The sequence below is a fragment of the Condylura cristata genome, unplaced genomic scaffold (genome assembly GCF_000260355.1).
Source record: "Condylura cristata isolate star-nosed mole 26May11 unplaced genomic scaffold, ConCri1.0 scaffold00004, whole genome shotgun sequence".
Taxonomy (NCBI): domain Eukaryota; kingdom Metazoa; phylum Chordata; class Mammalia; order Eulipotyphla; family Talpidae; genus Condylura; species Condylura cristata.
Genome location: NW_004567105.1, coordinates 21,725,059 through 21,739,703, shown reverse-complemented (window position 1 = coordinate 21,739,703; position 14,645 = coordinate 21,725,059). Strand labels below are relative to the sequence as shown.

At 33.8% G+C, this 14,645-nt stretch overlaps 1 protein-coding gene across 1 annotated transcript in view; it reads left to right on the top strand.

The window, feature by feature from the left end:
• LRRIQ1 (leucine-rich repeats and IQ motif containing 1) overlaps positions 1–14,645 on the top strand; it is a 120,948-nt gene that overhangs the window by 101,287 nt on the left and 5,016 nt on the right. The window contains exons 25-26 of the mRNA XM_004676497.1: positions 9,647–9,779; positions 11,887–11,947. Of these exons, the coding sequence (XP_004676554.1) occupies positions 9,647–9,779; positions 11,887–11,947 (194 nt within the window). The remainder of the gene's footprint in view (positions 1–9,646; positions 9,780–11,886; positions 11,948–14,645) is intronic.

The window sequence follows — 14,645 nt, the reverse complement described above, 5'->3', positions numbered from 1 at the left end:
AACAAAAATCTTATTTCCAAATAAATAATTTCTAAAAATTATTAAAAGACAGTACCTCGGGTTCTCCCTGGTAGCACAGTGGGTTAAAGCTCCACACTATGAAGCTCTCAGAAGCAACTACAGCATGAGTTCGATCCCCAGCCAGGTTGCTAGTCCAGGTGGCGTGTCAGACCTCTCCTGACCCGTCCGCTGCTCCCCTTAGCACTGTGTTTCAGTATATCTGTCTGTTCTGCTCCCCACTCTGTCTCTTGTGAATCCTCTCACCCACCACACCTCTGGCCAGTACCCCAGTTCTGTAACCATAAATAAATAAATATTTTTTATATATATGATAGTTATTTCACATCATTTTGTGCATCTTTTCATCTTCAGTTGTAATCCCCATGGGCTTCCCATCAAAAATAAATAAATCTTTTTAAAAAATATAGTACATACATTTTAACATTAATTACATGGGATATTTATATTTTATCTTAAAGTATGATTTGTGTGAGGCATAATTTTCTACAGTTGCATACAATGTATTTAGTTATTAAAGTTGAAATTATAAACATCTGCTTTATACAATATTTTGTGTACATTTCATATGTCATGATAAAAATAAAAATGAATATAAAGAGCTTACAGTATCAGCTTCAGCAGCACATATTCAAAGTTGTAAAGATACAGTTATTGTTTGGCCCCTGCATTAGAATGACACAAAATTCATGAAGTTTTCCATAGTTAGCTAACTTTTCTAATGTTTGTGATGACAAAGTTAAAGCTCTGATAAGCAGGTGATTTGTCTTATCAAGAAACCTTACAATTTCAAACCCCAACCCCAATTCTTCCTCCTTCTCCTCCCATGAAAAAGAGCTTCTAAGTCAATATTTCTTTAAATAGTTTTATGATTAAAAAAGTTCTATTAAAGAGACCTGTAAAGTGTATCTTGTCTTATTTTTACAGTAGACTGTAAATAGAATAGTCAAGTTTTTAATTATCTTTTCCATTAAAAGTGAAATCCATGAATGGATGCCCTGATCCATTTACAAGTGAAGTTCTACTACATAAAATAAGATTCCATCTTTCCAAAGATAATATAACAATAAAAAATTATATTACTAAGTATCCCCTTAAGAAAACTTAAATTTTAAGCAGGCTCTGGGTCTCCTTGCTTTAATTATTGCTTTTGGCAGGTAAAGTTTAGAGTTACTTTATTAGTCTTGAATATGTTGTCATTCAAATTTTGTCAGAAAATTACTTTCACTTATATTTACCCATTGATTTTTTTAATGCAAGCATTTGAATATTTACCATATATTAATATTTCATGTGTCATTGTCTGTAATAGAAACATATTCATCAAATGCAGAAAATTAATAGACCATGAGGAATGCATTATGAATAGATAGGACCATCCTATGCATATTTAAATTTTATAGTTATAAATAATAAAAGCAATGATTACAATGATATGAAATAGTTTAATTGGGTCTATCCATCAACTTAATTTTATCAATATATCAATATAATACTTCTTATTAACTTCTTTTGAAATAAAACAAGAACTGTAATAAACTACTTACTAGGACCTTAGTTAATAAATAGACATCAATAAGTAGAATAAGAGATTTTTTTTTTTAGCAGAGCAGAGACTATTGATATGGCAGGAACCATAACTAATATTACACCAAAACAAGCAAACAAAAGAAGCAGGTGGCAGTAATATTTATGTGCCACTTTGACCATATTATTTTGAAAGCCAACCTACATGCATCAGACTCTCCATTATTCCATCGGGTAGGCCCACATTTGAATGACCTGCTATACTAACACTCCCTAAGGGAGTCTAGGTTGGATAGAGACATATTTTCCAAGGATAATTAAATTGAGAGAGTGAAACAGAAGAGAATCATGTCAATGGAGTCTCCTTCATGGTTATTACTGAGCAATTACTAAAAATTATTTGAACTAACTTCAGATCAATTAAGACTGTGTGCCTTTTTATCTTTGGAAATTAATTTTTCTTTATTGAAGACATACTAAAATCCTCATATATGTTATGAAATAAAATACATTTGAAAATAAGTACCTTTTGCCAATTTAATATTTTGATAAGGAGGATTCCCTGTACTCACCCCCAAATGTAGTACTGTCTAGTTTTGTGCTTAATTGTGGAATCTTCCCTCCTGACAGTGACGCCTTGGAACTTTGATCTTGACCTGGATGTACACACTCCAAAGGATAACCTGAACTCCAGGATAGGTAAGTCTTACCTGTCATAGGACATATAGCAATTACAAATATGATAGCATAATGGAGTTCATTTCGGTTCAAAAATAGTATTGTAGCCACTGTTAGTCTCTATTACATGTAATGGTGTAATTTCATGTTGCGATTAATATGTGTTCTATAATTTTATATTATTGTTATAACATTAATTAAATGGACATATCTAATTAAGAGAAGAAAAATGATTGAGAGAGTATGAAAGGCTAATAATTTAACCAACATTGCAGTGCTAATTAAGTGAAAAATGCTACTTACCTATGCACAATAATTTCCTAGCAGGTTGGTTAATAAATGTAATGTGTATTTTTATAGACTCTATTAGTTTATTCTATAATTAAATTCTTATTTGTCACAAGTCAAGACCTCTTATAATAGAAAACAGTTTGATATGAGAAGCTCGTAGAGAACAGTAGAGAGCAATCTTAGCACTAACTACTGTGTAGTTCTAAATATAGACTGTTGACACTTAAGTTGCTGTTGCTTAGAAGTGGGTAAATCTGCCAATACGTTGGCCAGGAAGGATTTGTATTACTGATTTTTACTTTCACCTCTGGTTTCAGTAAAGACTGGCACAATAATTGCTATTATTAAAAACTTTGGTATTTTGTCCATTACAGAGTTGCATGATTTTGATTTTTAAAATCTTCTATCATTTATCTTGAGGAAAGATTTTTGACGCCCCTTTACATTTTGTGACAGTATCTTATTTGTCCCACTCCCTTACCCTGGTCCTTGCCCTGCATCATGATAATAATGAAGATGCATTACATGCTAATATTCACGAGTTTAACAATCTGTGATTTACCTGAACTGTGGAACTCTCACAAATGAGATCAAATAATTATTGTTTATGTAGTGTTGGGTATTCCACTGTTAACGGTAACAAAGAATACAAATGGCAAAACATATCTTTTCAGTAAGTTGCATACTAAACATTTATAATTGGCTAATAAGCACAACTGCATCAGTTTCATAAAAGCATGTTTCTGTTACTCCAAAGGGATCCCCTTAAATACAGCTATTCCATAATGTTGAAATTTGTGACTACAAAATCCAAAATCCATGTATTTTTACAGATATAATTTAGAGACTCGCTTTTATTTTTCTTTGCTTTCCATAAAGTCATTCATATACTTCATGTACTACACCATCCCCCTCCACAGATGAATTTTGAGAATTAATTCAAATGTCAGAAACTAGGAAGTATTTTTATTCTAGTATTTTTTTTTTACCTTTCTGCCATAAAATACAGTGAAATATGTAAAGGAGTGATTAGTGCTGCAGTTAACCCTTGACCTTACATTTAGCTTTGGCTCTATTCCCAAATTTGCTGTTTTTAAACTTTTGTACCAACAATCCTTGACTTTGTTCATGAAGTCATTTTTCCTTAGTGATCTATTACATATATTGAAATATATTTTAAAAGAATAGGGATGTTGCTTGTCATACATAAATGGCTCTTTGAGAGTTATTGGTTTCATGCCAGTGCTGACAACTTTCCAGAAACAGATTGGATTGGTTAAGGAAGAAACCATAAACAGCCTATCAACAAGTATTTATACAGATGTTAATGAATTAAAAATTCTGTTAGTCTAGCATTTATGCCAAACTCCAATTTTATTTGTGTTTTGTGAAGTATGATGCAATAATGTATTTCAATAAACACACACACAGGCCACTTATGTTTTATAATGTAAATCATATTTTTACTATTGCTAGCATTAGCGTTCATAGAATCATTCATTTATCAAAATTACTAAAACATATTTCCATCACATGAAACATTTTGCTCAGCATGCAAACCATGTCCTCAAAAGCTTTTGATAAAGAAATGAACTCATCTCTATCCATGAAACCAGGAATATTTTATTTTTATATTGCTGAGAAGACCATTCAGGGAGAAGAAAATAGTCATGGGAAAGTTGCCATATGTATTAAAAATATAAACAGTTTCTTTATTTGAGCTCCAAATGATAATAGAATTTAATCACCCTCTGTATGGGATATTACACTATATTGAAAATTTAGAAAATTGATTTATATGAAGCATTTGCATCTTGTAAATGTTTATTTTGCTTTCCATGAAGAAATTAATATTCCCATTTCTTTAAAAAAGGGCTTCATTTTTCTTTAGTGATCTTAAAGCTGAAGTCACTTCCTGTAAGATTATGTACATCTTATTAAGTAACTTTATGTGAAAGCTTTTTGCAAATTTTCCCCCTTTACTTGTCAACTTATATTTCAATCTAATTCTGATTTTCAGAGCTGTAATTTTCATTAGAATAAGTAAATTAAGCATGTTTAGATGTGTTGTTCTTTATAATACACAGGTTAGTCAAATGTTAAAAATCTAAATTTTAGCTGTTCTTCTCTTGGCCACTGAGACTCTCAATAAACATAATTATCCCTTATTTTCACCAGCATTTGTTGAGCATCATTCCATTCTACACCATTTAAAGAACATATATTCTAGTAGGTAAAATAGACATGTGAGAAGAACAGTAAAATACATTCTAATAAATGTTATCATGGGGTCTCTATAGAGTCCTTTGATTGGAAGGATGTTAAAGACCAGTAAGCTTACCACAAAAAAAAAAAAAAAAAAGCAGACCTAAATATCTGGATCAAGAACAGTAGTGGTAAATAGATGATCCCACACATTATGTCTACAGCCAAATGAGGGCCTTTGTGATAAGTATATCTGAGGGTAGGGACCTAATGGATGTATCTGAAGGTTTATGATAAACACACAATTTTAAACATTATCTAAAGGCAGTGGAGACCTTGGAATTAAAATGATGAGTTAGAATAATTAAATTTACACTATGGCAAAAATCATTTGCATATAGAAAGTTATGTATGGGAACAAGACCAAAAGCAAAAGGACCAGTGAGAACATAGTTTTAGTAATTCAGAAGAGATGATAGCAGGTTGAATTAAAACAGAGGCATCAGAATATAGATCTGGCAGTTTTAAATTAATTTAGAAGGTGAAATATAAATTTGGAGAATGTGGAATGTTGTTGGTTTGGTACAACATTCTGGTTTCTTGGTGTGCATTAGCTGGTGGTTGAATTATTGGAAGCTGGGAAAAGGTGCAATAATACATGAGTTTGGCTTTCTGTCCCTCCCCCTTGGTTTAAATTCTCTGGCTATATAAGTAGGGAAAGACTTTAAATGGATACAATTTTAGAAGAAAAAAGGAAAGTGATTGAGGAACTTCAATTAATATCCTCATATAGGAAGAACATAGTGTGAGAATAAGATAGGGCCAGAGTAGAAACAGTTCTAGGGACAAAATTTGGGGAGGAAAGTCATCTTGCAGTAGAATGAAAAATGAGTGGAAAACATCATCACCACTGAGCCTTGTCTACTATTTCAAAAAGTTTGCTGGATAGTGAAAGTGAGAACAAAAATAATTGGAAGAGAAAGTAAAAAGTCATGTTTGAGAGTATTAGAAATAGAAAATACAACCATCCCTGGTGGCGCAGCGGGTTAAAGCACAGCACTAAGAAGCAAAAGCCACTTCCGCATGAGTTTAATCCCTGCCTGCCCCAGAGGCGGCAGACCTCTCCAGACCTGCCCGCTGCTCCCCTCAGCAGTGTACTTTGTCGGTCTGCCTGTTCTGTTCCCCACTCTGTCTCTGGTGAAGCCTCTTGCCGCCCCTTCACCTCTGGCCTGTACCCCAGTTCTGTATGCACAAATAAATAAATCTTTAAAAAGGAAAAAAAAGAAGAAGAAGAAGAAGCTATCTGCAGCCACTGCAACACAGTTCAATTCCCAGCCAGGGAGCTGACCCATATGGCACAGCAGACCTCTCTGACCCCCGCTCACTGCTCTCCTTAGCAGTGTTCTTCAATCCACTCTGTTCTTCTACTTCCCACTCTATCTCTGGTGAATCCTCCCACCACCCCCATGCCTTTGGCCTATACCCCAGTTCTTGGGTGAAAAAACAAAAAAATCTTAAAAGACTAAGTAACTTATACATTTCATTTCAGCAAAGAGGTCAATGATATGTTTATTAGATAACTTAAGACCTTCTTAAGATAAATTGTGGTAAATTGGTGAAACCTTTTAAAACTATTTGACATTATGGATTATATCAAGTTCCTCAAAATCTTTATTGTTTTAATGTGGTATCTTGAATGATACTTGAAAAATTGGATTAAGATAATTAAAAAACTATTATCTTTCAAGTTGGTAAATCATGTGTATAACCAGTAAAATTATATTTAGGATGAGATCTCAATTATGTTGTATGCATTTATTATAGTAATAACTTAAAAAGTATCTTATCACATTATTAAGTTATAGTAGTAACTTAAAAAGTATCTTATCTTTTTTGTATGTAAGCAAACAAAAAAAACAAATATACCAAAAAGAAGTATAAGAAAATGCCTTAAGATATCCAGCAGTTGCTGTTGTATAGGGGAATTTTTATAGATTTTTCATTTTGACTTTTTACTTTTCTATATCTTATAAATTGCCTTTGATGAGGATGTTATTTTTTATAATAAATTTTTTAACAATTTGCTGAAATAAAATTACTCAAATTTGTGTTTTGAAATAAAGGAGCATATATAACCATAGTAATATAGAAATAAAGAACAGCAGGAATCAAAGAGTTTTTTTTAAAGATTGATTTATTGATGCATACAAAAATTGGGGTGCTGGCCAGGGGTACAAGGGTAGGGGGTGAGAGGACTCATCAGAGACAAGAGTGGGGAGCAGAACAGGCAGACCTACTGAAATACACTGCTGAGGGGAGCAGCAGACAAGACAGGTGAGGTCTCCTGTGCCATATGAGTCACCTCCCTGGCGTGGGGATCAGTCTTATGTCACTGTGGCTGGCGATAGCTTGATATCGCTGAGATTTTAACTCCTGGGTCACTATGGAAGCTTCAAAGGAAGATCTTTTATCTTAGGTTGGTGATATAGGAAATTAATGAAGCGAGACCCAGAGAAGTAGGAAAGGCCAAGAAGTAAAAAGTAGAGGGCTGTAAGCATTTTGGTGGTGGGGAAAGTATAGTGATCACAGGGGAAAGTATAGTGATCACAGGGGAAAAATTCTATACTGTGAAAAAATAAACAAGGATGTTTATAAACAAATTTGTTTTTTGGTTTTCTGTGGCAGAATGACTCTCCTTCCATAATTGAAAGGAAGGATTTATTGAGCATATGACTAGAAACTGATGAACTGATGAACATCATTTTAGTACAGGTCACCATTATTTGTCCCATCCAAGATGCCAAAAGCATAATTCCTGCAAAATTCAAAAAGTAAATCTTACCTCTCTCTCTCAGTGACAGGAGTAATCCTGAAATGATTTAGCCAAAACAGAATTGCTTCCTCCAGCATTTTCATCTCAGTATCTTCCAGTACATCCAGCCAACTTGACCACTATGCCTGATCTCTTTCCTACATTGTGCTCATGCCAATCTACCATTATGCCTTAGGGTTAAATGGTTAATATGAATTGGGCCCTTACAGTGAAATCTCTCTTCTTTACTCAAGGGGATTGTTGTTTAGAACCTTGGCTGAGTTTTGATGTAAAACCACTTAGGTTTTATGGAGTTTTGTAGAGTTGAGGAAAGCTTTCCAAAATAAGTACTTTTAAAACTGACTATTGCAATTATATGTCACTGATTTACAAATAGAAAGACACAGACTTCCCCCCTTTTTTTTTTTAACTTTAGCTAAGAGTACACTTGTTGCAAATGATTTTTTAAAGTTGATATGTTGATATATAGTCTTATATATCAAGACTAGATGAGATTTTAGCCATGGGCTCAGTTGAGCATCAGCATCACTAGTCTTCCCTATTTTCTGTCACTGTACATATGGGTGGAACATCCAGTCTGATTATTGAATACAAGCAAACCTCAGGCTGGGACTCCACTGAAGAAGAAACTTCTGTTGTGTGGTAACAGGTTGTGTCAGTGCCAAATCTTCCTTTGTTTGAGTCTACTTAATATTTTCACTCTATATTCTTATAAGGCTATTTATCAAGATGATCTGCTCATGAATTCAAGTGGTTGGTCAGCCCTCTCATGTGAAACAATGGTCCTTCCAGTATAGTATATACAATGGTTGGCTTAAGCTTAGGATATAAGAAGCTTGGCTATTTTAGAAACAAGAGATGGCATGAGAAGTAAAAGGAAATAACTTTACTAAATACTATGAAATTTAGAGAAATGAAGCATTCTGATTTTTAGCTTGCCAGAGACTCTAGTATCTCCTTGAGTTGAAACTTAAAGCCATTTCACTAATCACAGTAGCAGCTCCCAAGTATAAAAAAAGATATGACAAATGTGTCATACTCAATATTCAGGATGACATAGTCTAAGCTTCTACAGACATGTGTGTTTGTGTGTACACATGTACCAACATGCTTAGCACCATATTTTACTTATTTTCCAAATGACTTGCAAATATAAGGTGACTTTCTGCACACTAACATCTCTAATAAAAGAATAGTTGATATTAATAAATAGGCATTTTAAATAACATATTTTATTACTATGAGTTTAATTACCAAAGTTATTTTTCTGGTGCTCCCTTTCTCTGGTATACTGTTGATCATGCCTGCAATACTAACAAGTCCTTAAACATGGTGATGGCACCAAAAGAGAAGCAGTCTGAAAGATCAGGATGATGGAGGATGTGTCTAAAACAACATTCAGCCTTATGGAGACTTGTCATTGTCATTCTGAAATTTAGGACAATCACATAGTAGCATTATCGAGGGATTTTCATTAATGCAAATATGTATAGTCAATTTAGCATTTGATTATAAGGAATTTTTTTTTTTTACTCATTTAACTCCTCTTGAATATTTTTCACAATTATCTTCATTGTTCTCCTTCCCACCATCTCTGAAATAGCTGCTGTGGCATTACAGTTTCCCTAAAGCTTGATATGTTTTGTATTTCTCGCTTAAAATATTGTATTCATTTATGCAAAACAAACTTCGTTATTTAAAATCATAATTCTGTCACATGTCCTCAATGTAATTTATAAATTCTGCGTATGAACACAAGAGCAAATAGGCCTGAAAATAAGCCTGAAAAGATATGACAACAGATACCCTTTTTATACTAGAATCCTACTGCCTGCCATAATTAATTATCTGAACTTTCTAAGAACTAAAAAGTAAATCTTATAAAGCAGTAGTTGCATTAAACATCTTTATCTTTCAAAAGAGATGGATTTCAAACTGAAGCAAGGAAAATCTTAATTTTTGACATTTCTTCCTAGAGATGACTGGCTCCCATGAATATTTACTTTCTTTTGACAGGGTCGTTAGCCTACACTGAACTAGTTGGCCAAAGTTTGAGCTCTTTAAATAACTGAAAATTCTGTATTTCTTCCCCAGGCAAAGCAGAAGAGTTTATCCATAAGTATTCTACTGAAAATGAAAAATTAGAAAGGAGTAAAGAATATACATACCAATGGCTTCACACACAGGTTGGGGTTCATGAAACAACTGGTTCCAGAAATATGAAATGGTGAGGTCATTTCCTTTAAATTAGATTTTTGTATTGTAAACATACCTTGCAAAGTGAAACCTAGGCTAATTGTGCTAAAACAAACATGCCTTTAGAGCTAAAGGCCAGTACACCACATTGCTAGGTTATAAAAGCCCTCATATAAAATAAATTTAATCACATAAGTTTTCACCCTAAAATGTTTCAGAACTCTGTTTCTGCAATGCTTAAAACCAGCAAATGAAGCACACAAATTAATCTCCTTCATAAAGTATTTAACATGTGTGATACCCTTTAACTTTATGAATAGCATCTACTGCAGTTTGTCTTTTATTTTGATTTGTTTTTGTTTGCATTTACTTAAAATGATAATTCAGCCCTGACACTGGCACTTTGCTAGTCTTATAACTGATTTGCAATGATGTCTTAATACTTCAGTTTCCTCTCTTTTATAGTGAAAATCTATCTCACAGATAAAATCTATCTCACAGGATAGAGGTGAATTCACAAGGTTGAGGATATCAAATGTTCATATCCCTTAGCAACAAACAAGGTGATTTGAACCTAATCAATTTATTTTGTTATGTTAATATATGCATTAGTTCACAAGGGCTACCTTAACAAAATAGCAGCGATCCCATGACTCAAACAGCAAAGATTTATTTTCTTACTGTTCTGTAGACTGGGAGTCCAAGTTCAAAGAGTTAGAAAGTTTGATTACTTTGGAGGTTCTCTTCTTCCCTTGCAGATAGTCAGCTTTTCACTGGGTCTCCACATGGACATCCTTCTTCTGTGATGTCTGTATTATAATCTTCTCTTATAAAGACACCAGTCATTAGGTTATACTCATATGACTCTATTTTAACTTAATTATCATTTCTTGGGTTCTAGCTCCAAAATAACCATATTCAAGATAGTATGGGAGTTAAGACTAAAACAGATGAATTTTAAGAGAACTTAATTCAGCCGATAACATTGTGTATGTGCTGGGTCAAAGTTTTATTGAAATAAAAGCTAAAAGATAGTATTTTTTACATACATTGTGAAGACTGATTTTAGATACATATACCCACCTAAGTTTTTAAATATGGTATTGTAAATATTTGTTAAATATAAAAACTGATATTGAGCCTAATTATAGAGCATACTGTTGAAATGTTTTCCATTATTGTGAATAATAACTATTTAAATGAATAACAAAAATATCATGTAATTGTTACAGTTAATCCTATCTTTATCCACTGGATAAAAACTATAATATTTTGGGCCCTCCCTGGTGGCGCAGCGGGTTAAAGCACTGCACTAAGAAGCTTATGCCACTTCTGCATGAGTTCAATCCCGCCTTCCCGGAGGAGATCCACATGGCGCGGCAGACCTTACCTGACGCGCCCGCTGCTCCCCTCAGCAGTGTACTTCGTCGATCTGCCTTTTCTGCTCCCTATTCTGTCTCTGGTGAATCCTCTCACCCTCCACATCTCTGGCCTGTACCCCAGTTCTGTATGAATAAATAAAAATAATAAATTTAAAAAAAAACTATAATATTTTTATAAGATATATGACTTGAAACTTTCATATGTAATCAGTTCTATGAATAAGTTTTTTTTTAATATGGAAATGAACATGGAGAATGAAAGTGAAATTAAAGCAACATTTTAATCTACTATAATTGTTAGGTCATTTCACTGTAAGCAAAGAAAGTAGTAATAAAATTATCAGCCTTTGAGAATTTTTTTTATTCAGTATTTTAACCAATGCAAGCAAAATATCTTTTATGTTGGTTATGATTCAATGCTTAAGATAATGTTCTTATAACTAAAAAAAATATAAATGTAGTTTACTGTTTTTATTAAATAAGATATAAGAGGTCTGGTTTGGAGACTTAAAAGCATTAGTATAGATAATATGTAAAAAAAAAAAAAAAAACCTAAGCAAATATTTCAGAATGTAATTTAGATATGTTTCAAATTTTGACAATATTCTTTTTCTTGAATATATTAAATTTAAACACATGATGCAGTGCAATTGTTTTTGTAAGTTATTGATTTCTCCAAAACTTTTCATTGTATATTTTCTTTTGTATTTTCCTCTACACGTGCATTATATGATTTTTGTTTTTGTCACTCTGCAGTAATCACTTCTTGCCTGAGTTAGATCCAGATGTACTCAATGGTGGGAGAGTTCAGCTTGTGGTAAGAAATGTGTTTAAAGCAAAAAGAAAAAATATATACATAGAAAACAGCACACTAATAAATGACACTTTAAAATATGTTTATAATTAGTTTCAATTCTGAAAATATCACAATTGTTTCAATTTTGAATAATCTTAAAATACTATGTGTCAAAATTGTAACATGCTTTCTTGACAATATAGCTTTAAAATATGATATTATTTTAAATGTTAACCTATATGACAGATTTTAAATAGTAGCGTACAGCCAAATTTAAATAAAATTACTATAGACAGGAAGTTGCATAATGAAGTTATTGTCTTGACTGTTGTAAAGAGTAGGATACTTGAGGGAACTGAAATGTATTCTCATGACCAAAAGATAAAACCAAATAAAATTTAAAATTTTGAACTCAACCACTTTAAGAAATCAAGTACAAATGATTGGAGGTTTAGAAACAAACAGGTCCTAAATATGGTGACCAAAGTTTGTATTCTAGACAGTATAACTACATGTATATTGATAAAGTCCTTTGTATTACAGTCTATTAGAAGTATGACTATGTTAACAGGAGAGTAGTCAATATAGATTCTAGGGACACACAGTCCATAAAATGAGAAATTTTTGATGTGTTTCCAGAAAATTCCAGAGAAGAGTATACCCTGATCAATGACAGAAGTGTGTGACCTCCTTGGCAGGTGAAATGGTTGTGTCGGGTGACCCTAACTTTATGACAACTTCCATATATCAGCAAATTAGCCTCCCCATTCAAATTCTACATTCTTCAAGAAAACTGATAATAATTTATAATGTTGAATTTATATAATGTTTTCTAATGGAAACTACTAGTATTATATCCAGAGAAGTTATATTTATCATAAGTGAGGAAGTTGTATTCATCATAAGTGATCCAGGGGTTATGACAAGATACTAAGCTAATTAAAGACCCTAAGTTGAAATCTTGAGGTATTGGGGAATGAAAGCTTGGAAGATGAGCTAGGGGAATCGAGACAGAAATTGCAGATGTAGAAACAAGTCATAATTAATAGGAAAATGTTAAAAAAAAAAAGTGCAAATTCAGCTACTATAAGGTCCTTGAAGACATGAGGAAAGACCCATAATAAAAGATCAGAAAATTGGGCCCTCCCTGGTGGCGCAGCGGCTTAAAGCACAGCACAAAGAGGCTTAAGCCACTTCCGCATAAGTTTGATTCCCCGCCTGCCCCCGAGGAGATCCACATGGCGAGGCAGACCTCTCCTGACCCGCCCACAGCTCCCCTCAGCAGTGTACTTTGTCCATCTGCCTGTTCTGAACCCCATTCTGTCTCTGGTGAATCCTCTCACCCTCCGCATCTCTGGCCTGTACCCCAGTTCTGTACGAATAAATAAATAAATCTTTAAAAAAAAAAGATCAGAAAATTATGGAGCAAAAGTGATCATATTACATATATATATACACATACATACACACACATATATATGCAAATGATCCTACTTTCAAGTTCTAGAAATAAAAGGTATTATTAGTGAAATAAACTCGACTGGAATTAATAAAAAATAGAATCAGTGAATTGGAAGATTACATATAAAAGGCCTGGAATTAGATCAAGAGCTGACATCAAATCAGAAATACTGCATATTAACAGACAATAGTAAATGGAATAAATTTAATTATTACCCAGAATACTCTTCACTTAACATTCAAGGTAAGGACAGAATAACACATAAACTTTCAAATGCTAAGTTATGAGGAAGTAAATAGATCATCTTTGTCTTCCAAAGATTAAAGTATAACATGTGACAGGAATAAGAAAATGGAAAGAAGTTATTTTACTTTCAAATATATATTTAAGGGCATGTCACAGATCTAAACAATTGTATTTTTAAGTATATTAAATTTATCCTGGGCCCTCCCTGGTGGTGTGCTGGTTAAAGCACAGCACTATGAAGATATCCACAGCCAATGCAGCACTAGTTCTACTCCTGGCCAGGGAGGTGACCCACATCACACAGCAGACCTCACCTGTCTAGCCTGATGCTCCCCCTCAGCAGAGTACTTTGTCAGTCTGCCTATTCTGCTCCCCACTCTGTCTGGTGAATCCTCTCACACCAGCGTCTCTGGCCTATACCTCAGTTTTTGCATACATAAATAAATAAATCTTTTTAAAAAATGATTAAACTTATCCTCTAAAACTCCAGGATTTTCCTGCAGAATAGTCATAGTTCAGAATCCCTAAAAAAGAAAGATCTATCTGAGATTCTGATATTTGACTTTTACTGGGGAAGGCTTCCAGAAAAAAAAAAGATGTAAGAAGCAAGATGGAGCAAAGGGAGAAGGCAAACTGCATTACAGTTGCTGTAGAGGAAGAGACATTTGTAATGGGGCATTTCTTTTTGATTGCCCCAGCTTGAGGCCCTAGGGAGAGGTCTTATGCTTCTCTGTTGGCTCAAGAGAAGGTGTAGCTTGGTCAAGACAGCTCCCTTGAGTTTAGACAATTTCAAGAGCATTCAGCTAAGAGCTACTAACTTCCCCTTTCTCAGCAACTGGAATAATCCCACCAATCATTAAAAGTGATCTGAGGCCCTCCCTGGTGGCACAGCAGGTTAAAGCACAGCACTGAGAATCTAAAGCCACTTCCACATGAGTTCGATCCCCGCCTGCCCTGGAGGTGACCATATGGCGTGGCAGACCTCTCCTGATCCGCCCGCTGCTCCCCTCA